At 46.8% G+C, this 23,402-nt stretch overlaps 1 protein-coding gene across 1 annotated transcript in view; it reads left to right on the top strand.

Moving 5' to 3' along the window:
- atf6b (activating transcription factor 6 beta) overlaps window positions 1–23,402 on the top strand; it is an 88,361-nt gene that overhangs the window by 49,722 nt on the left and 15,237 nt on the right. The window contains exon 10 of the mRNA XM_038815551.1: window positions 3,185–3,331. Coding sequence (XP_038671479.1) covers window positions 3,185–3,331 — 147 coding nt within the window. The remainder of the gene's footprint in view (window positions 1–3,184; window positions 3,332–23,402) is intronic.

Raw genomic sequence — 23,402 nt, 5'->3', positions numbered from 1 at the left:
ATATTAGCCCGGGGGCACGAGGGCAAACACCTTGTTTGCCTTACAACATTGTTAACTTTATGATTTCTTTAAACACACATTCTTATCAAACCATGACCTCATCCCATGCCTCTAACGTCCCGACAGCCCTCCAGGATCTCTGTGCCTTCACTAATTCTGGTGTATCAACTTTCTGCATCCCTAATTTTATTCACTCCCAACTTTGCTGGCTGCATGGCCCCTAAATTCTGGAATTCCCTCCCTCCACCTCTCTGAGTTTCTGTGTGTCTACCTTCCTTTTAAAAGCTACCTCTTTGAATTGAGCATCTGCCCTAATATCTCTTTGTGTGCCACATAGTTGAATCCTATGAAGTGCCTTGGGCCCTATTGCTACATGAGAGACAGTATATCATTGCAACTCATTACAGCAGGAATGGAGTTGTTGACGGTTCTTGCCAGTCGATCTCCGTCAACGAGTCTACAATGGACATAGATGTGGAGCGAAGAAGTCTCCAGTGGCAGAGAGCTTTGGTAACCTGGGGTCCAAAATCACATGTCTCTCCCACACAAGCTGCACCCGCCACATGTCACAAATGAAATTACTGCTCTCCTTGATCTGAAAATGTTACTTTGAACATGTCTAATGCATACCTTCGAAGGCAGAAATTCCCCTCAATCCATGTTTCGGCGATGCTTATTTTGGCAGCTCTCACAATACTTCAGGAAGGAATTTAAAAATTGAATAGCATTTTCATTGTTTGCAATATTGCCGTAATGAAAGCAGGGGCTGAGCAGCTGCAGCCCACGTTACTGACTGTGAGCTGTGTCAACACGTCGCCATTGAATTGACATTGTTGGCTTTTGTGTACACCATTGGGTATCTCTCACTCTTTCAACTCAGAAGGCTGCAAGCCACTCTCGGACCTGAGCATGCTGTCTGGGCTGACACTGCAGTGCAATGCTGAGGGAATTTTAGTTCTTTCACCTGGCATAATAGTGAGTTACTCGCCACAGAACTCCCAGCCTTTGACCTGCTCTTGTAGCACAGTAGCTATATGGCTAGTCCAGCTCAGTTTCTGGTCAATGGTAATCCCCATGGTATTGGTAGTGGAGGATTTAGTGACGTTAATGTCTTTGAATGTCATGGGGCAATTGTTAGATTCTCTCATTGGAGATGGCAGTTGTGTGACGCGAATGTTGCTTGTCACCCCAAGCCTGGGTATTGTGTGAATATTTAATGCACGAAATTCAGCAATTTATTTGTGCCCTGCAATATCCCTCAAATGGCAATACAACATGTTTTTTTAAAAAACGTGGTTCAGGTAGATATTGGCCAGGACACCAGAGGCCCTTGCCTGCTCTTTGAATAGTAGCTGGCGGTTATTTATACAGCCACCTCAGGGCAGATGTTTCCTTTGTTTATAGGTTGTGGCATCAATGACTGGGTCAGTGTTTATTGCCCACCCTTAATTGCCCTTGAGAAGGTGGTGGTGAGCTGCCTGCTTAAACTGCTGCAGTCCATGTGGTGCAGCTACACCCGCTGTGCTATTAGGGATGGAATCTTCCCTAATGTGTTTTGACCCTGCGACAGTGAAGGAATGGCAATATATTTCCAATTCAGGATGGTGAGTGACTTGAGAGGGAACCTCCAGGTGGTGGTACCCACAAGCAATCGCTGTCCTTGTCATAGGCGCTATTATTTGCAGGTCTGGTAGGTACTGTTGAAGAAGCCTTGCTGGGATTGCTGCAGTGCATCTCCTGGACGGTACATGGTACAGTTGAAGGATGGCACCTCTGACAATGCCAGTCTGGATTATGTGCTCCAGTTGCTAGAGTGGAGGTTAAAACCTATGAGCTTCCGATTCAGAGATGTGAGTGCTATACACCGAGCCGTAATCATTCAGCACTGCAGGACATTCACCGCATGGTGGAAGAAGGCGGCAACATACTAACCCAGTTTACAGTGAGGCTCTTCCATACAAAGAGAAGGAAATGCTGAGGTACTCAGCAGACCAGGCATTTAACATTTCAGAAGCTTTTGATTTTAATATTTATATTTGTTTTGCGGGCTTGTACTGTAAAGTGGGTGTTAGTGAATGCAGACTTTTGTCTGACGGAACTAGCAACAAACGGTGCCACTTTCCCCAGGAAATTAAAATAGTCAAGCTTGAAGTAAATCTTTATTTATCGACACTTCTAATTAGTCTTAATCAGCCCCCTTGTCTGAGTGAAAATGTTTAGGCGGCTGTTGCTGTTAAATTGTTATGTTGTGTGTGTTTAAGGAATCACCTTTCCTCATACTAGGTCCCATTCTTGCTCGGTGGTATTTTTGTGGTTTAGGGTTGAGAAGGAATTCTGCTAAATAATTGCAGGCCTCTGTTTTACTTACTAATTTTTGCACAAAATACCAACTTGTTGCTCGTTCCACCCTCTAATCTCACTAATGCTGTGATCAGAGAGCATTATCATTAAACAGCAAAAGTCACTGGCTGTGGAGGGAGACGCTATTTTAGTCCGGATCGAGCTCGCCCTCCTTTTAACATTCGGTCAACTTCAAACCAGTAACCACATTGGTGCAGTGGTGTCACTCCCATCAGAATCCAGACAACCAGGGCAATGATCTGGGGACCAAGTTCAAATCCTACCACAGTTCAATAAAAAAAAAAGCCTGGAATTAAACATCTAATGATGGCCATGAAACCATTGTCGATTGTCATTAAAAACCCATCTGGTTTACCAATGTCCTTTCAGGAAGGAAATCTGCCATCCTTGCCTAGCCTGGCTGGCAATGTGTTTAACTCTTAATGGCCCTCTGAAATGGCCTAGTGAGCCACTCACTTCAAGAATAATTAGGGAATAAATGCTGGCCCAGCCAGCGACACCCACATCCCATGAATAAAAACAATTGTGTCAAGGGGTATGGGGAGAACATGAGAGTATGGTGTTGAAATAGAAGATCAGCCATGATCATATTGAATGGCAGAGCAGGCTCGAAGAGGCAGAATGGTTCACTATTTTCTATGTTTCTTTCTGTTTCGAGTCTGCATGTGCACTGAGGTCTCGAGTGGGCATTTGAACCCATGGATCTGCTGACTCCAGTGAGAGACTATGTCACAACCGACAATCTTTTACTTTTCAAATTTCTAATGGCTGTTTTTCCACCCTGCCCCCCTCACACTCTCATTTTCTCTCTCCCTCATGCCAGTATAACGGAGAAGAAACCAGATCTCTTCCAGAACCAAGAAGACAGTACACACATCAGGAGGCATCTACTGTCTTTCAAAGAGGAGCCAGGGACAGAGAGCGTGACAGAGGAAACGACAAAAGATTATGTGGAGAAAGACAAATTCAGGTAATAAAGTACTTCCAGACCCCCCCAGCTTAGTCACAAATGAGCGCAGTGGAGATCTTGAATTGTGCCAGACCATTAAACAGCATGTCTGCATATCTGGAGGGGTGGCTTGTGTTAAATGCTGATTTAATTTACCAATGTAGGTTTAATTTGGACTAAAAATCCCATACTGGAATTAACAGAGCAGATGAAAGGTGAGATAGATCATTGATGTTTCAGGTGTGTAACCCAAGAACGCTACATCATTGCCAAGACCACCTACAAGCATCTCCCGAACATCGTACACTCTCAGCTTCATTTGCTACTAATACCTTCATCTATGCTGACGCTACCCTTAGCTCTTTTCCTTTAAAGTACCCAATTATTTTCTTTGTCCAATTACCATGGCCAATTCACCTATCCTGCAAATCTTTGGGTTGTGGGGCTGAGACACATGCAGACGTGGGGAGAAAGTACAAACTTCACCCGGCAGTGACCCAGGGTCAGGATTGAACCTGGGCCCATGAAGCTGCAACGCTAACCACTGCGCGATCGCTATTTCTAGATCTGATTATTCCAACATACTCCTGGCTGCTCTTCCATCTATATAGATAGTTTAACTGAGTGGGCAAAGGTCTAGCAGATGGTGTACAATGTTGGTAAATGTGAGGTCATCCATTTTGGCAGGAAAAACAGAAAAATGGGCTATTATTTAAATGGTAAAAAATTCCAGCATACTGCTGTACAGAGGGACCTGGGTGTCCTTGTACAGGAATCGCAAAAAGTCAGTTTACAGGTGCAGCATGTAATTACGAAGGCAAATGGAATTTTGGCCTTCATTGCTAGAGGGATGGAGTTTAAAAACCAATGTTGCAGCTGTATAGGGTGCTGGCGATGCCACACCTGGAGCACTGTGTACAGTTTTGTTCTCTTTACTTGAGAAAGGATGTAAAGGCACTGGAGGGGGTGCAGGTGATTCACTAAGTCGATTCTGCAGTTGAGAGGGTTGGCTTATGAGGAGAGACTGGAACTATGCTCATTGGAATTTAGAAGAATGAGGGGGGAATCTGATAGAAACATATAAAATTAGAAAGGGAATAGTTAAGATAGAAGCAGGGAGGTTGTTTCCACTGGCGGGTGAAACTAGAACTAGGGGGCATAACCTCAAAATAAGGGAGAGCAGATTTAGGACTGAGTTGAGGAGGAACTTCTTCACCCAAAGAGTTGCACACCTGTGAAACTGCCTGCCAAGTGAAGCAGTTGAGGCTACCTCGTTGAATGTTTTTAAGGCAAAGATAGATTTTTGAACAGCAAAGGAAATAAGGGTTATGGGTGGGTAAGCGAAGCTGAGTTGACAAAAAGATCAGCCATGATCTTATTGAATGGCAGAGCAGGCTCGAGGGGCCAGATGGTCGTCTACTCCTAGCTCTTATACTGGTCCATATTTTTGACGTTTCCCAGCTCCCACTGGGTCCTATTTTCCTATCACTCCTGTGTTCACTGATATGGGGGCCTCTGCTCAAGCAACGTCTCCATTTTAAAAGTCTCACTCTTGTTTTCAAATCCCTCTCTGGCCTTGCCCCTTCCCTCCCTGCCTCTGTGATATCCTCCAGCCCATTAGCCCTCCTAGATCTCTAAATCAAGCCCCTTGAGCATCTCTGATTTTAATCTCTTCAGCATTGGTGGCTGTCTCTTCAGCTGCCAGAACCCTAAACCCTGGAATTTCCTCCCTAAATCTCTCTCCACTCTCTAATCCTTCCTCCTCTCCTTTTAAGGCCATCCTTACCCCACCACTTTGAATAGATTTTATATAATCTGCCCTTGTATCTTGGTGCGTTTCTTGGTGTCTAATTTTGTTAATCCACTTTTGAAGTATTTTTTAACGACTGACTACGGTCGCTAAATGAAAACTGTTTTGTAATTCCTCATCAGGACTGGGCTACAAACAAAACAAGTTATTTGTTCTTTGCAACTACTGACTCATTTGTTGAGCATTTATAGCATTTCCTGTTCTATTTCAGATTTCCAGCATTTATAGGTTTTTCTTATCGTTCAGTCACTAATGATGGGATGGGTTTTGTTCGCTTATTATACACAGTTGTGTTTGAGAAGGGGGGAGCATTTTCAACATTCACGTAGAATTGTACAATACTGCAGGAGGCCATTCAACCCAGCACCTGTGTGCTGGCTCTTTTTGAGCAGTCCAAAGAAAGGTTAGGGTGCAGAAAGAGGTCATTCAGCATGTCGTCTCTGTACCGCCCAAAAATGAGAAAAAAGAAATGCATCGTTCATTTTAATCGCATTTTCCAGCACTTGGCCCATAGCCTTGCAGGTTACAGCACTTCAGATGCAGATCCAGCACTCAGCCTCGACCACCAACTTTGGCAGTGAATTCCATACGCCCACCACCCTCTGGGTGAAAACGTTTTTCCTTGCGTGGCACGGTGGTGCAGTGGTTAGCACTGCTGCCAACGGTGCTGAGGACCCAGGTTCAATCCCAGCCCCAGGTCACTGTCCGTGTGGAGTTTGCACATTCTCCCCGTGTCTGCATGAGTTTCACCCCACAACCCAAAGATGTGCAGGGTAGGTGGATTGGCCATGCTAAATAGCCCCTTAATTGGAAAAAAAAAATTGGGTACTCTAAATGTAAAAAGATATATATTATTTCCTTCAAAAATAAAGAAAATGATTTTCCTCATGTCCCCTCTAAACTTTCTACCAATCACCATAAATCAATGTAATTGATTCATCAGCTAGGGAAAAACAAGCCTTTCCTGCCTGCTCAATCAAGACCTCTCACACAATTTCATAATTCTCAATTAGGTCACCCCTTAGCCTCCGAAGGAAAACACCCCTTAGCCTCCGGCACCTCTCCTGTCAGATAGGAACTGGAAATTATTACCAGCTCCCTGGTATTTCATCCCTTGCCTCACTCAACAGCTCGGGATACATTTCATCTGGCTCTGGAGATTTGTCTACTCTTAACCCTGCCAGACCATGCGGAACCTCCTCGCTGTTCATGTTAATTTCTTTAATTTTATCAGTCCTTCTGCCTGATTTCTATACCCACATCATCCCACTCTTGTGAACACACATAAAATATTCATTTAGAACCCTACCTACTTTCTCGGCTTCACCCACAAATTACCACTGTGGTCCTTAATGTGCCCTACTCTTTCTCTAGTTATTCTTTTACTCTTAATGGACTTGTAAAGCAACTTACAATTTTACTTTTATCTGCCAGTATCCTTTCATGTCCCCCTTTTATTCTTAATTTTCTTTTTTTAATAGTTCTCTTTTGCACATTTGTTTTTGAAAATATTCTATTCAACACATTGTCAAGACATTGTCAACAACCAACACCCACTCCCTTGTCCCCTTGACCTTCCCCATTTTAACCCCATTACAACCCCCCCACCCTGCTGACCCCTCAAACCTCAATTAAATCAATAAAATGTTTCCACCTCCGAGTGAACCCATCCACCGACCCCTCAAGACGAACCTGACCTTCTCTGGCCTCAGGAATTCCGCCACTGCTTTTGGTGGCTCGGAGTCCCTGCACCCAAGCAAAATCCATCTCCCGACCTCAAGGAGGCAAAGGCCAGAATATCGACCTCTCTCACCCCCGGACTCCTGGTTCTTCTGTCACCCCGAATATCACTGCCCCTGGACTTTGAACCACCTACACCCCCAGCAGCTCGCACATTTTGTCCATGAACCCCTGCCAGAACCTCTTCAGCCTTGGGCACACCAGAACATGTGGACGTGATTCGCAGGCGCGTCGTGCACCGCTCACACCTATCCTCTACCCCCTCAAAGAACCTACTTATCCTTGCTACTATCGTATGCGCCCTATGTATAAATTTAAACTGATTGAGGCTTAACCTCACACACAACGAGGGCACATTCACCCACCACAGGGTTTCTCCCCACATCTCAACCCCCACATCTCTTCCCAGCTTTTCCTCCCACTAATGTTTATGTTCCCCACCAGGGCCCCCTACCAGTCCATCAATTCCTTGGAGACATCGTACACCTTCGCCACCTCAATTTCGTCTCTGGACAGGACATTTTCGAGCAACCCAAGGGGCGGCAGCCCAGGAAAGGACAGCACCTCACTCCTTGTGAAATCCCAGACGTGCAGGCGCTCACACTAAGGCTCCTCCAGTCCCAGATGCTGCCTCCACTGTCCCCACAGCCACTGGGCTCTCAGAGTACCTGGCGGGCGAGAATGGTAGAGGTGCTGACAACAAAACCCTTAAACCTGTTCCCATACACAATGCTGCCTACATCTGACCCCTCCCCCAGAACCCATTTCTTGACCGTTGCAATATTCGTCACCCAGTAGTAATTGATCATGTTGGGCAGCGGCAGCCCTCTTCGCCCCAGCTCCAGAAAACCCTCCTAACCCGCGGAGTCTTTCCTGCCCATACAAACCCTAGGATCAACACATTAAGCTTCTTAAAAAAAGAATTTGGGACGAAAATTGGGAGGCTCTGTAACACAAACAGGAACCTTGGCAGCACCCTCATTTTTACTGTCTGCACCTGCCTTGCCAGCGACTACGGCAACACATCGACCTCTTGAAATCCCCTTTCATCTGCTCCACAAGCCGTCAAGATTCAACTTGTGCAGCTGCGCCCAACCACAAGTCACCTGAATACCCAAGTACCTGAAGTGCACCTCCACCACCCTGAACGGCAGTTTCCCTAACCTCATCTCCTGTTCTCTAGCCTCCATTGGGAACATCTCGCTCTTTCCCATGTTCAGCTTGTACCCCAAAAACCGGCCAAATTCCTCTAAAATCCCATGATGCCCCAGATATTACCCAACAGGTCTGAAATGTATAACCGCAGGTTGTCCGCAAACAGCGATACTGTGCTCAACACCACCCCCCCCCCCCCCCCCCCCCCCCCTCCCGCAGCTAAATCCCTCTGCAGCCCCTCAGTGCCCTAAGCGCCATTGCCAGCAACTCTATATCCAAGGCGAAAAGCAACAGGGGGAGCAGGCAACCCTGCCTCGTCCCCCAATGCACCCAAAATACCCTGAACTTACTTGGTTTGTCCGCACACTTGCAAACGATGCTTTGCTGAGCAACTGGACACAGTCCACAAACTCCTATCCAAACCCGAACCACCCCAATGCCTCCATCAGATACTCCGACACCACCCAGTCAAACACCTTCTCTACGTCCGTTGCCAGCTTAATTACCAACACTGTCACACTCCTGCTTTGATATCTAGTCCCAAATGGAACACCTGCCCCACCCATCCTTTCCTCAAGCTTGTCTGGTCTCCTATCTTCAGGTGCGTCTCTGCAAAAAGGCCACGTCTGCCTTCAGACTCCACACGTGCGCAAACACACGTGACCCATACAGCCTCCCTCACATTTCGCGTGACCAAACTCATCGCGAGGAGCTCCCCTCTCCGATCAACCACATCTGTTTTTGTGCTCGCCCTCTGATGCCCACAGTCAAGGATGCTTTTCCAACTGTGCCACAGTATACCCCCCCCCCCCAACACTCCTGACAACCCCCCCACTTCACTCCTGTTAACTAGCCCACCCAGCTAGCATGGTGGCCCAGTAGAACATATGAACTAGTAGCAGGAATAGGCCATCTGTTCCCTCGAGCCTGCTCTGCCATTCAATAAGATCATGACATTTTTGTCAACTCGGCTCCACTTACCCACTCACTCACCATAACCCTTAATTCCTTTACTGTTCAAAAATCAGTTTATCTTTGCCTCAAAAGCATTCAACGAGGTAGCCTCAACTGCTTCACTGGGCAGGGAATTCCACAGATTCACAACTCTTTGGGTGAATAAGTTTCTCCTCAACTCAGTCCTAAAGCTGCTCCCCCTTATTTGAGGTTATGCCCCCTAGTTCTAGTTTCAAGGGCCAGTCGAAACAACCTCCCTGCTTCTACCTTAACTATTCCCTTAATAATTTCATATGTTTCTATAAGATCCCGCCTCCTCCTTCTAATTTCCAATGAATATAGTCTCAGACTACTCGGTCTCTCCTCGTAAGCCAATCCTCTCAACTCCAGAATCAACCTAGTGAATCTCCGCTGCACTTCCTCCAGTGCCGATACATCTTTTCTCAAGTAAGGAGACCAAAACTGTACACTGTACTCCAGGTGTGGCCTCATCAGCACTCTGTACAGCTGCAACATAATCTCCCTGTTTTCAAACTCCATCCCTCTAGCAATGAAGGCCAAAATTCCATTTGCCTTCCTAATTACCTGCTGCATCTGCAAACCAACTTTTTGTAATTCATGCAAAAGACGCCTCTGCACAGCAACTTTTTAACATTTAAATAATATTTCATTTTGTTGTTATTCCTACTAAAATGGATGACCTCACATTTACTAACATTATACTCCATCTGTCAGACACTTGCCCACTCAAACTATCTATATCCTCTGCACACTTTACTCTACCATTCATCTTAATTTCATCTGCTTACCTTGCAAGATTACAAATCCCCAACTCCAAATCATCTATGTAATGCCCCAACCAAGGCCTCCAACCTCCCCAGGTCCTCTCGCTCTCTCTCTCTCGCTCTCTCGCTCTCGCTCTCGCTCTCTCTCTCTCGCTCTCTCTCTCGCTCTCTCTCTCGCTCTCTCTCTCGCTCTCTCTCTCGCTCTCTCTCTCTCTCTCTCTCTCTCTCTCTCTCGCGCTCTCGCGCTCTCGCGCTCTCTCGCGCTCTCGCGCTCTCTCGCGCTCTCGCGCTCTCTCGCGCTCTCGCGCTCTCTCGCTCTCTCGCTCTCTCGCTCTCTCGCTCTCTCTCTCTCGCTCTTCCCCCCCCTCCCCACCACCACCATACTCTCCTAAAGAGTATCAAAGGTGCACTCAACCTCTGTTTCCCCCATGAAAATCCTGCCTTCCAGCAAACCCACCATCCAAACCTTAAAAAACACACAAACTCCTCCAAAGTTCAAAGTCCTCCCAGTCCATTGTCCCTCATAAAATCCATTGCCTCCTCTGGCATGCCAAAGTAGTACACTCGCTTCTGGAAAGTTACCCACAGGTGGGCCACGTGCAGTACTCCGAACTTCACGCCCCCCCCCCCCTTTTAAAGAGGGCAGCCTTCACCCGGTTGAACCCGGCCCCCCTCTTCGCCAGATCTGCTACCAGGTCTTAATACACCATCAGAATTTTTAGCGGTGTTTGATTGCACTGTCAACGACAGCTTCCATCACTTACTGATTAAAATAAACACTGGTGGGGCAGTAATTGCTGGGTTGGATTTGTCCTGTTTTTTGATGTACAGGACAGAGCTGGGCAATTTTCCACATTGCCGAGGTTAGCCCTGTTGCCTCACGGCGCCGCGGTCCCAGGTTCGATCCCAGCTCTGGGTCACTGTGCGTGTGGAGTTTGCACATTCTTCCCGTGTTTGCGTGGGTTTCGTCCCCACAACCCAAAGATGTGCAGGGTAGGTGGACTGGCCATGCTAAATTGCCCCTTAATTGGAAAAAATGAATTGGGTACACTAAATTTATGTTTAAAAAAAAGTCCACGTTGCTGGGTAGATGCCATTGTTGTAGCTGTACTGGAACACCTTGGCTGGGGGTGCAGCAAGTTCTGGAGCAAAAGTCTTCAGTTCTATTGCCGGAATATTGTCAGGACGCATAGCATTTGTAGTATCCAGCACCTTGATCCGTTTCTTCATATGAGGTGAATCAAATTGGTCGCAGACCGGCATTTCTGCTCCTGGGTACCTTTGGAGGAAATGGGGATGGATCATCCATTCGGCACTTCTGGTTGAGGATGGTGGTCTTTGCAGGATCTTGGTAGGTTGGTTGGGGGTTGGGGGGCGGGACAGCGACAAGCCCTTTGCTTCCAGCTGACTTGGGATAACATTCACAAAGTGACTCCTTTGCAAACCAAGGTTGGTGTGTATCTAAAATCACAAACCTGAGTTAGAGGCTGGCAAGAGAGAGAAAAGGCATCAAAGGGAGATGGTGTTGCTTTAGGATCCCCAGGATTTTAACAGACCTGTATCTGGGGGCAGTGGGAGGTGATTCCGACGCCTGTTGCCCTGGGGGAGTCTGACAGATGGGTGGATTTACCCTGAGGCAGCTGGAGGGTGTGGACTAGATTTAAATTGCATTTGCGATGCACGGCAATGCAATTTACTGCAGCCACGATTGTGCTGAGGCACATTTTAGAGATGGTCGCAATTTTGCGGAAAGAGAACTTGAGAAAGAGTTGAACCTGGGCTGACCTGCAATGGTGGTTTACTACAGGCTCATTCAGGGTTCCACATGTTGAACATCGAAACAGCAGGTGTGGGGATTGAACTGACCGCGTGGAGCTGGAAAATACCAGCAGGTTTACTTTGGTCTCATCATGCACTGGTTGCATTAGATGATGGTCATTTTTAGAGGGCTTCAAATACCTGGCATTCCTGCTAAAACCCGTACATTGTCCATTCATGGGACGTGTTTGTCGCTGACTGGGCCAACATTTATTGCCCATCCTGATTGAACTGACTGGATTGCCGAGCCATCTCAAAAGGACATTTAAAAGTTGACCATACTGCTGTGGGACTGGAGTAAGTCGGCCAGACCAGTTGAGGAGCACAGATTTCCTTCCTTTTTAAAAAAATAATTTTTATTAAGATTTTCACAAAATATAAACAACAAAACAATATTAACAAAACAACCATGGTAAAAACCCAAGAACAACACCCACCCAACTACAAAAGCAACTGCAAACAAAGGAAAAAAGAAAAACATCAAACAACAAAAGGGAAAGAGATAACACCCGCCACATCCCTCAAACCCATGTACACAGTTCTCCCTCCCACCGAACCAAACCCCCCCCCCCCCGGGTTGCTGCTGCTGCCGCCGGCCTATTTCCCTACCGTTCCGTCAGGAAGTCCAGGAAAGGCTGCCATCGCCTAAAGAACCCTTGTACTGATCCCCTCAGGGCAAATTTCACCTTCTCCAATTTGATGAACCCCGCCATATCATTGATCCAGGCCTCCACGCTTGGGGGCCTCGCATCCTTCCACTGAAGAAGAATCCTCCGCGGGCTACTAGGGACGCAAAGGCCAGGACACCGGCCTCTTTTGCCTCCTGCACTCCAGGCTCCACTGCAACCCCAAAAATTGCGAGTCCCCAGCCTGGCTCGACCCTGGATCCCACCACCCTCGACACCGTCCTTGCTACCCCCTTCCAAAACTCCCCCAGCGCTGGGCACGTCCAAGACATATGGGCGTGGTTCGCTGGGCTCCTCGAGCACCTAGCACACCTGTCTTCGCCCCCGAAAAACCTACTCATCCTCTTCCCAGTCATGTGGGCCCTATGCAGCACCTTGAACTGTATGAGGCTAAGCCTCGCACAGGAAGAGGAAGAATTCACTCTCCCCAGGGCATCCGCCCACGTCCCCCCCTCAATCTCCTCACCCAGCTCCTCTTCCCATTTACCCTTCAGTTCCTCCACCGAGGCCTCGTCTACCTCCTGCTTTACCTGGTGTATGCAGATTTCCTTCCTTAAAGGACATCATGAACCAGATGGGTTTTTACAGCATTTGCGGATGGTTTTGCCAATTTAAATTTCACTCTCTGCCATGGTGAGGGTTTGAACCTGGGTCACCAGGGGATTACCCAAGATTACTAGTCCAAAGGCAGCACCACTATGCCACTCATGCTGCACTTGGAACGTGGCACAGAGAGAGACTCATTGGGGCTTGGAGCAAATGCACAAGAGAGTAACACATTTAATCCCTGTTTACCGGGGTCGGGGTAAACCAGCAGTGAGCAACCACTTGGGGTAAGAGCCACTCTGTTGGATGTCTGAGGAGAAAACAAGCTAATAAAAAGATAATAAGCAGTGTAGAGCAAGGAAAAGGCACTTTCAGCTGCACCCAGGCAGAAAGATGAGAAGACAGGTTTGCGATTCAGGCAATGACGTGTACACACTGGAGATCAGCCGTTAAGATGGATAGCAGCCAGGTTGAGGCATGTATCCTGCATGCATTTAAACAGCTGAATGAAGTAATAGGAAGATGAGGGTGGATTTAGATTGACTCTTCTCAAAAGCCTTTGACCTAAACGTTTCCTTCAATTTAGGCTTTTTTTGGGGGCGGTCATCCATCAGCCCCTGTGCTTACTGACCTTTGTTGGCTCTTGTCCACTGATGCTTCCATTTTAAAACCCCCCCCCATCTTTTCATCCCTCTGTGGACTGGCCTTTCCCCGTGTCTCCCACTGTCTCAGTCATGCCACTGTCCGACATCTGCAACTCTCCAATTCTGGCCTGCTGTACATAGAATAGAATCATTACAGTGCAGAAGGAGGCCATTTGGCCCATCGTGTCTGCACCGACCCTCTCAAAGAACACCCTACCTAGCCCCACAACCCACCCTATCCCTGTAACCCAATAATCCCACCTAACCTTTTGAACACTAAGGGGTAATTTATCATGGCCAATCCACCTAACCTGCACATTTTGGACTGTGGGAGGAAACCAGAGCACCCGGAGGAAACCCACGCAGACACAAGGAGAACGTACAATTTCCACAGACAGTCACCCAAGGCACGAATTGAACTTGGGTCCCTGGTGCTGTGAGGCAGCAGTGCTAGCCGCCGTGTCACCTACCCTCAGCGTACTCCATTATCGGTGGCATTTGCTTTTAACTGCCTCTCTGCTGATCTCTGGATCTCTCTCCTTAAACCTCTGCCCTCTGCTAAAACCGATTTTTAGAACCAATGCCTTTGGTCAAGCTCCTTGGTCATCTACCCTTTACAAAAAAGAACAGTTTTCTGTGTTAAAGGTGCATATATAATACAAGTTTTGCCCATGTGCCGGCTTAGTGAGCACTGTAAGCCGCAGACTGTGAAAAGGGTAGCTTATTCTTTACAGTCGCAGCATAAAGTTCAAAACAATTGGCTATTTTTTAAAGTCCCCCTGAACCTGGCCACTGGTAATGTTTTCCTTCTTTGTGTTCAGAATTATGTTCCATCTCCTGAGGGGTTAAATCTGATTTACTGTGCTGAAAGTTTACATGTTAATCTTCAGCAAATCTCCCAACTGCTGCCAATTTGCTCCAGGGTTGCACAATTATATTTTATGGTTAGTCTGGTTTCCAGGGCAGCACTGGGTAAACAGGGCGATTGCCCTCTGACCCTATCTCCTCCCTACAGAATGTTGATGGTGATGTTGGCACCAAAACGTATTCCTGTTGCTCCTTCACGCTGCTAATAATTGAGCCTGCTTCACCTGTTCTTTATTTATTTCACGCCTGTCTCCACAGAGCCCTTCTCGATTCCACTTTCCTGCCTTATCCCACATCCCTCGATTCCCTTTTTCGATTTCGATCTCATGTGGACCCCCTGGTGGGCTGAGCTGAGGCTGCTCCCTTTGTACGAATATAAATACAAAATGGAGCAGTGGTAGACCATTCTGCCCCTCGAGCCTGCTCCTCCATTCTATTAGATCATGGCTGATCTGTTTGTTTTGCATTCTATATCCCCATCTACTCCTGATAACCTTTAATTCCCTTGTCTTCGGGGCGGCACTGCTGCCTCACAACACTGAGGACCCTGGTTCAATCCCAGCCCTGGGTCACAGTCTGTGTGAAGTTTGCACATTCTCCCCGTGTCTGCATGAATCTAACCCCCAGAACCCAAAGATGTGCAGAATAGGTGGATTGGCCACGCTAAATTGCCCCTTAATTGAAAAAGAATAATTGGGTACTGTTTTAAAAAAAATTTTAAAGTTGTAATTCCCTTGTCTGAACAAGAATCTATCTACCTCCGGCTTAAAAATATTCAATGATCCCACTTCCACTGTCCCATGAGGCAGACAGTTCCAAAATCACACCACCCTCAGAAAAAATAGAAAAAAGTTCTCTCCCTCAGGGAAATAAAGTTCTCCCTCTCAGTGAAAAAGTCCGTCCCGTCCCCTCCCCAAAATTCTCTCCTCAGAGAAGGAAAAGCTCCCCCCCTCGGAGAAGGAAAAGCTCTCCCCCCTCGGAGCAGGAAAAGCTCTCCTCTGCTCTGTCCCAAAAGGGTAACCCCTAATTTTAAAATCATGGCCCTTTGTTCTTAACTCACCAACAATAGGAAACATCTTTTCCACATCTACCTTGTCAAGACCGTTCAGGATCTTTAACACTTCAATCAAGTCACCCCTAAACTACAGTGGAAATGAGCCCAGCCTTTCCAACCTATCCTCATAATATGGAGACTGCTCCCCCGCCCCTCTTTCTGCCATCTAAACTGTGATGTCATTACAGCATCGGAGACCATTCGGCCCATAAGAGTCTATAAACAATCCAGTCAGTCCCACTCCCTCCCACTGTTCCGTCCTGTAAGTTTGGGCGGCACAGTGGTTAGCACTGCTGCCTCACAGTGCCAGCGACCTGGGTTCAATTGAGGCCTTGGGTTACTGTGTGGAATTTGCACTTCCTCCCCTGTGTTTGCATGGGTTTCCTCCCACAGTCCAAAGATGTGCAGGTTAGGTGGATTAACCAAGATAAAATTGCCCCATAGTGTCCAGAGATGTGCAGGGATAGGACTGGGTTCTGATAGGGTGCACTTTCAGAGGGTCAGTGCCGACCCAATGCATCAAATGGTTTCCTGCACTGTAGGGGTTCTATGTTCTAAGTTTATTTACCTCGAGTGCATATCTGATTTTATTGTGAAACTATTAAAGGTGCTTCCACCGCCTCAGAACTGCGCTCCTGGGGCATTAGCACCAAACTGCATAAAGAAGGGTTTTCCTCGCATCTCCTAGAGGCCTTGCCCCAAATCTTAAACCTGCGCCTGCCGTCCCCGGCCTTGTGCCATCAACTATGGAGGGCAGCTTTTTTTTGTCTACACTTTCTAAGCCTGCAGTAATCTTGTACAACTCTTGTACAATCTTGGAGCTGAAATCCCCCATCTCTGGGAACGTTGTGGTAAATCTCTTCTCCCAGTCAAGGATGCCCACATTCTGATGTGCCTGTGTGAATTTTGCATTCTGACACCAGGCATCCTTTTGGTGACTGCGAGCAGGAGACACATCCAAGACTTAGCTGCTGCCTTTAGCTTTGCTGTGGCTTCGCTCCCATTAACGATCTGGGTTTCATTGATTGCCCTTAAACAGCAATACAGTATCTCCAAATTAAAACAACATTTTGGCATTTGGCAGAGGTGGAAAAGATTGAGTGGGACAGGGATGGAGGGAGACTATCCAAGAGCTGGGTCGGAAAGAGCTTTCTTTCTAAAAGTATCTCCAAAAGTCGAGATGTGGGAACTGCAGAGACTGGAGAGCTAGATGGCTGGTAGCCCGGCCGGCAGTGTTAGAATGAGGGACGGAGTAGGGGAAACCAGGGGACTGGAGATCAGAGGGGTGGAACTTGCCTCCCCGTCATTCTGGACCGAGTTTGAATGGCAGCTGAAAGGGCTTGCATGCTAACCCACTGCCATACGCATGAAGGAGTAACTCGTTCCAAGTTTGGCATATGGTTTACTGCTAGCCATTCTTCATGCAAAAAAGGAAAGAAATTAGCTTTTAGATTTTGAGATAGATGGAGAATTTGTTTAGTGTGACAGAACCTCACCATAAAGTGGCTTCAAAGGAACTGAGCATAGCAATGTAATTAAGGGGAAAATATACTTGTTTGAATTGCCACATGTTTGCAAACATCCGAGAAAAAGGCAATGATCAATTCCTAATGGTGCATTGCATCCCTGTATTTTTGCAAACTGCTTGCAGCAAGTCATATAGAAGGCTCCCATCATTAGCAGCAATTAGTGAGCATCATCATGTATTGTTTTTTTAATTATTGCTTTGTGATGTGGATGTCGCTGGCCATCCCTAATTGCCCTCTAATGTGGTGATGACCCCACTCCATTAACCATTCTGTCGCAGTTTGGTACAACCGGGTGGTTTGCCTGTTAAGAGTCAACCCTGTAACCTGCTCTTACCCGGTTATTCCTTACCCGCTCTGGTGTCACATGCAGGCCAGGCTAGGTAAGGGCGGCAGATTTCCTTTCCATTAGTAAAGCAGATGGCACCATTACTGAGGCCAATTTTCTAATGCAAATTTTTCTATTATCTTCTTGTTGTTTCAAGTTTAATTAGTTTTTTCATAATGAATTAATTGAATCAAAATTTCAGCAGATGCCACGGTGGGATTTCAAGACATGTCCCCTGAGCTGGACTCCTGGGTTACTAGACAGGTGACATTTCCACTATAGCACAGAATGGGTGGGCAAGTGCTCTGAAATGACGTGTTGTACCAGGGAGTCTTACTTGAGTAAGAATGAAGGAAAACTTTGCTTTTTTGGTCAAGCGGTTGCCACCAGCTACACGAGTCTCCAGGTTAAGCAGGGAGGGAGTAAATGCTCATCGTGATCCATCTACTTCTACTGTGTAAAGTCCCTATATGTGGATGTTGGACGGCAACTGGGCAAGGTTAGCTTGTGTTGCCCGACCCAGACTCATTTAGATTGACCTGCATAAAATGGCCCCGACCCCGTGCATCTTTATATATAATAGCTTCTCTAGATGTGAACATTTGTGCAGTGCAGAAGGAGGCCATTAGGCCAGTTGAGTCTGCAACAACCCTCCAACCCACCTCGGCCCACTCCTCTGCTCTATTCCCACAATCACACCTGACCTGCACATTTTAGGGCACCAAGGGGCAAATTAGCATGGCCAATCCACCTAACCTGCACATCTTTGGACTCTGGGAGGAAATCCATGCAGACACTGGGAGACGTACAAACTCCACACGGGCAGTCATCCAAGTCCGGAATTGAATGTGGGTCCCTAGTGCTGTGTAGTAGCAGCACTAACTACTGTGCCACCAGAGCTGGGCTGACAGGTGGCAAATGGAGTTTAATGCAGAAAAGTGTGAGGTGATTCATTTTGGAAGGAATAACAGGAAGACAGAGTACTGGGCTAATGGTAAGATTCTTGGTAGTTTGGATGAGCAGAAAGATCTCAGTGTCCATGTACATAGATCCCTGAAAGTTGCCACCCAGGTTGAGAGGGTTGTTAAGAAGGCATATGGTGTGTTAGCTTTTATTGGTAGAGGAATTGAGTTTCGGAGCCATGAGATCATGTTGCAGTTGTACAAAACTCTGCTGCGGCCGCATTTGGAGTATTGCGTGCAGTTCTGGTCGCCGCATTATAGAAAGGATGTGGAAGCATTGGAAAGGGTGCAGAGGAGATTTACCAGGATGTTGCCTGGTATGGAGAGAAGATCTTATGAGAAAAAGCTGAGGGACTTGAGGCTGTTTTCGTTAGAGAGAAGAAGGTTAAGAGGTGACTTAATTGATCATTAAAAGATGATCAGAGGATTAGATAGGGTGGACATTGAGAGCCTTTTTCCTCAGATGGAGATGTCTAGTACGAGGGGACATAGCTTTAAATTGAGGGGAGATAGATATAGGACAGATGTCAGAGATAGGTTCTTTACTCAGAGAGTAGTAAGGGCGTGGAATGCCCTGCCTGCAACAGTAGTGGACTCACCAACACTAAGGGCATTCAAATAGTCATTGGATAGGATAAGGGAATAGTGTAGATGGGCTTTAGAGGGGCTTCACAGGTCAGCGCAACTTTGAGGGCCGAAGTGCCTTTACTGCGCTGTAATGTTCTATGTACTAGTGAGTGCCAGGTTTTATTTTTCATTTGCGGTATAATATCTTCAGGAGTTCAGAGAAGGTTACACAGGAAGGTTTATTTGGCAAACAAAAGTAAAGGCCCCAATGAGGCATACAGCACATTCCCAGCTGCAACTAACGATCATGCCGGTTCCAATCCGGGCCTGGTTTTAAGTAAAAGATTCACGAGCCCCAGCTGCTGGGCCTCCGCCCCTCAGCAGGGTTGCTCATATTCCACGAGCCCCACGGGGAGATCAGACCATGGATCTCGTGAGAATTATTACACATGAGATGTGGACTCCGCTGGCTAGGCTAGCATTTATTGTCCATCCCTAATTGCTCTCGAAGAGGTGGTGGCGAGCCGCCTTCTTGAGCTGCTGCAGTCCATGAGGTGCAGGTGCACCCACTGTGCTGTTCGGCAGGGAGTTGCAGGATTTTGATCTAGTGACAATGACTAAACGGCCAATATGTTTCCAAGTCAGGATGGTGTGTGGCTTGGAGGGAAACTTCCAAGTGGTGGTGTTCTCGTGTGTCTCCAGCCATATAGTTCTTTTAGGTAGCAGAGTTTGCGTGTTTAGAAGGAGCTGTTGAAGGAGCCTTGGTGAGTTCCTGTAGTGCATCTTGAAATTAAATGGAATGAAAATCGCTTATTGTCACGAGTAGGCTTCAATGAAGTTACTGTGAAAAGTCCCTAGTCGCCACATTCTGGCGCCTGTTCGGGGTGGCTGGTACGGGAATTGAACCGTGTTGCTGGCCTGCCTTGGTCTGCTTTAAAAGCCAGCGATTTAGCCCAGTGCTAAACCAGCCCCTAAACCATCTTGTAGATGTGCACACTGCCACTACTGTGCGTCATTACTGGGCGTTGTGAATGTTTCTGGAAGGGATAGCAGTCAAGCGGGCTGCTTTGTCCTGGATGGTGTGGATCCTCTTGAGTGGTGTTGGAGCTAATAATCTTTATTATTCCTCACTCCTCCTGGCAAATGGAGTATTCCATTTCACACCTGACTTGTGTTTTGTAGGTGGTGGCCAGACTTTGGGGAGTTAGGAGGTGAGTTAATCGCTACAGAATTCCCAGCCTCCGACCTGCTCTTGTACCCACTGCAATTTTATGGCTGGTCCAGTTTAGTTTCTGGTCAGTGGTAGCCCCAAGGATGTTGATGCCATTGACCAGAACATGAACTGAAATGAATGGGAATATTCAAGCTCCAGGGCTAGCAGGCTGGGGCCCTACCGAGGAATTGAGTTTTTTTGGAGGGATGAGGTCATGAGGGAGGACTGGAATAGAACAAACCAGCAAATTCAACCATTCAGCATGTCTGATACTTTGCATTATAAACTCAAGCAAAGACGCTGATGCAAAATAATGCTGCTGTTATTAAAAGGGCTAAATCTTCTCCGCATTCACAGATTAACATTCCAGGCTGTAAACATGCCGACAGATGTGACTTGAGCCTCAGTGCAGAGTTCAGCAGCTGCCCATGTCTGAGGGCATTGTAATTCAAGAGGAAACTTGTACCTTTTTTGAATCTGCTTTGCTGCAGGCTTCAGTTCTTCATCAGAGAGAAAGAAATTGAATTTCTGTCGTACCTTTCACATACTGGAAAGTCCCAGAGCACTACTCTGGCAATGGAGAGTTTTTGGCAGTCAGTACAGGAAAACGACAGCCAATTTGCACTCAGTAAGTTCCTAACAGTCAGCAGTGAGATTTTTAAATTGTTGTTTGAGGTACGAATATTTGCCAACATGCCAGGGCAGGTCTCCCCTGCCCTGTGTGATCATCTATGCTGAGCTGGGAGGAAAACAGGGAAACCTTAGCTTAATCTCTCGCTGCAAGGAGGATGAGACATTTGTAGGTAATATCTTTTGTGGAACAGCTCCCATTTGGGATTCTCAAAATGCTACATGGGTTGGACTCTGTCTTGCCATCCGTGTCTGTGTCTTTTTTGAAATTAATTTATGGGACGTGGGCGTCACTGGCCAGGGCCAACATTTACTGCCGTCTGGAAAGTGGTGATGAGCTGCCTTCCTGAACCGCTGCAGTCCATGTGTGCGCATGTGTTGCACGCGCGTGGTGCATGGCTGAACTGGATGTGAATTTGAAGTTTCCGCTGACCCTCTGGGTTGCCCCTGGGCTGGGACGATTCTTAGTCTCACAAGCACCCACTAAGGATCAGGACAAAGCTGTTTGCTGTAAAAATTCCCTCTTCCATATTTCAGTGGCTACATGCACTGCCACTACCCGAATTATCACAACAGACCACATGGGAAATACCCTGATTGTTAAGTGACCACAGTGACTCGAGCTGTAGCTACTGAACATATCTCTGCTTCGTCTGTGCCAAAACTGACTTTGTAATTAACTTTGTGTTCATTTAGGAGGTATGATCACACAAACGAGGCTTGCCTTCCCTGGAGTGTAGATTCCGGGGTAATTTGATTGGCGTCTTTATGATTTGGAAAGGAATTTGAAAGTGTGGATAGAGAGAAAATTATTCCTGTTGGGACGGTTTAGGTCGAAGGACTCAACTTTAAACATCAGAGGCAAACTATTCGGGAGAGGTTAGGGAGTATTTGCACACGCACAAAAGTATTTTGAGTTTGACCATTTTAAATCGCAGATATAGGTATATCCGGAAACGTGGAGCCAAGACATGCAGCTGAAGTTAGGTCACAGATCAGCCATGAAATGGGCCCGAGGGGCTGAATGGTCTTCATTTCCTAAGCAATAATAGAAGTTGTATTCAATTCAGATTTTGGGTTGTCCAGTGAGAATTGGGTACCTGTTTATCTTGGAGAAGCATTACTTTGTTAAAGTGCCATGAGGAAAAACCCAAATTCCTGAGGCACTTAATGCCATGCCGATGTGTGGCCCTTAGCCCCAGCAGAAAATTGATCCCTATCTGGCACACAGTGAGTGGCTGTTTAGCGTGATTCATGGTTGTTGTGGAAATCCTGCTTATTGTACAGGTTTTTTGTGTGTGTGTGTGTTGAGACGGCTGGTGAGCTCCTTGTACAAAAGCATTCCCTTCCACCCAATAGAGTGCAATCTATTTACAAAGCAAAGTTCAGCCACCCAGTGAGCTAACATGTCTGGAATTTGTGGTTGCTGCTGCTGCTGCGGGTTTGAGGGCACTCAGGCTGGTTATGGTGGTTGCTCTGTACCCTCTCCTATCTCTGCATCGTCTGTGCTACAGTCGGAGCCTTGGATGCAGGCAGGTGGAACACACAGGAACCTCCCCCAACCCCCCACTTTGATTCCTTTCCCGCCGCGGTGTCCTGCGAACACCCTCGTTGTGCACTTCATTTGTTTCCTGAGCCTATTGCGTGACACAAAAAAAACACAGCAAGCTTTGTTTGTTGAAAAGATGCAGGTAATCAAACGAGGACTGCATGTACTGAACTTGGACTCTTAAATTAATTTCTGCAGAGTATATTAAAGTGCATTTAATTCAGATGAAAATTATGGTTGAAAACTTGTGGTTTTCAGCTTTTGTTTGTATTGCCTGAGATTTACGTCCCTGTACTCCACGTGATTTATTCATTCCTTTGTAATTGGATGGGTGGGGAGCACGGTTATACTTGGGGTTAAACACACCTCCCAGTTTCACTCAGCGAAGTAAACTGGGAGCAATATAGGGCAGGATGTAAAGCATCTGGGATTCCTGACCCGAGAATGAATTTAAATAGTTGTGCAAACCCTCCCCCACCCCGAACTTCCCAGAGAGTTAAAAGATTTTGTGTTTATATAGCTCTTTCCGTGATCACCAGATGTCTTTGAGTGCTTTTACGTCCATTAAAATACTTTTCTGTGTAGTCAGATCATTTTGCAGGACGTGTGGCAGCCAGTTTGTGTACAGCAAGCTCAACAAACAGCGGTGTGATAATCATGATGTTGATTGAGGCATAAATATTTTTTCCCCATTCTTTCAAGGGACGTGGACTTCGCTGGCTAAGTCAGCGTAAATTGCCCATCGCTATTTGCCCTTTACTTGGACACACTGGGTGATAACTCCGCTGCCCGCCTTCCAGATGATGCTGTGGGATTGTTTACATCCACCTGATCTGGCAGCTGGGATCTCGCTGTCACCTGTCATCTTTAGAGACACGAATGGCAGGACAGTCGAAAGGTCAGAGGAACAGGGTTCTTGGGATGCTTGTCCACAGGTCCCAGAAAGCGGCAGGGCAGGTTAATAGAGTACTTAAGGCAAACGGCACACTTTGCCTTTATCGGTCGTGGCATAGGTTATAATGGCAGGGAGGCTATGTTGGAGCTGTGATGTAACACCGCTGTTTAAGAAGTGAGGGAGGCAGAAGATGGAAAATTATAGGCCGGTTAGCCTGACTTCGGTTATTGGTAAGATTTTAGAGTCTGTTATTAAAGATGAGATCACGGAGTACTTGGAAGTGCATGATAAAATAGGACTGAGTCAGCACGGCTTTATCAAAGGAAGGTCATGTCTGACAAATCTGTTAGAGTTCTTTGAGGA

Source organism: Scyliorhinus canicula, chromosome 13 (genome assembly GCF_902713615.1).
Source record: "Scyliorhinus canicula chromosome 13, sScyCan1.1, whole genome shotgun sequence".
In the NCBI taxonomy this organism is placed as follows: domain Eukaryota; kingdom Metazoa; phylum Chordata; class Chondrichthyes; order Carcharhiniformes; family Scyliorhinidae; genus Scyliorhinus; species Scyliorhinus canicula.
The sequence above is the reverse complement of the archived record's forward strand: the minus strand, read 5'-3'. Positions and strand labels throughout refer to the sequence as shown.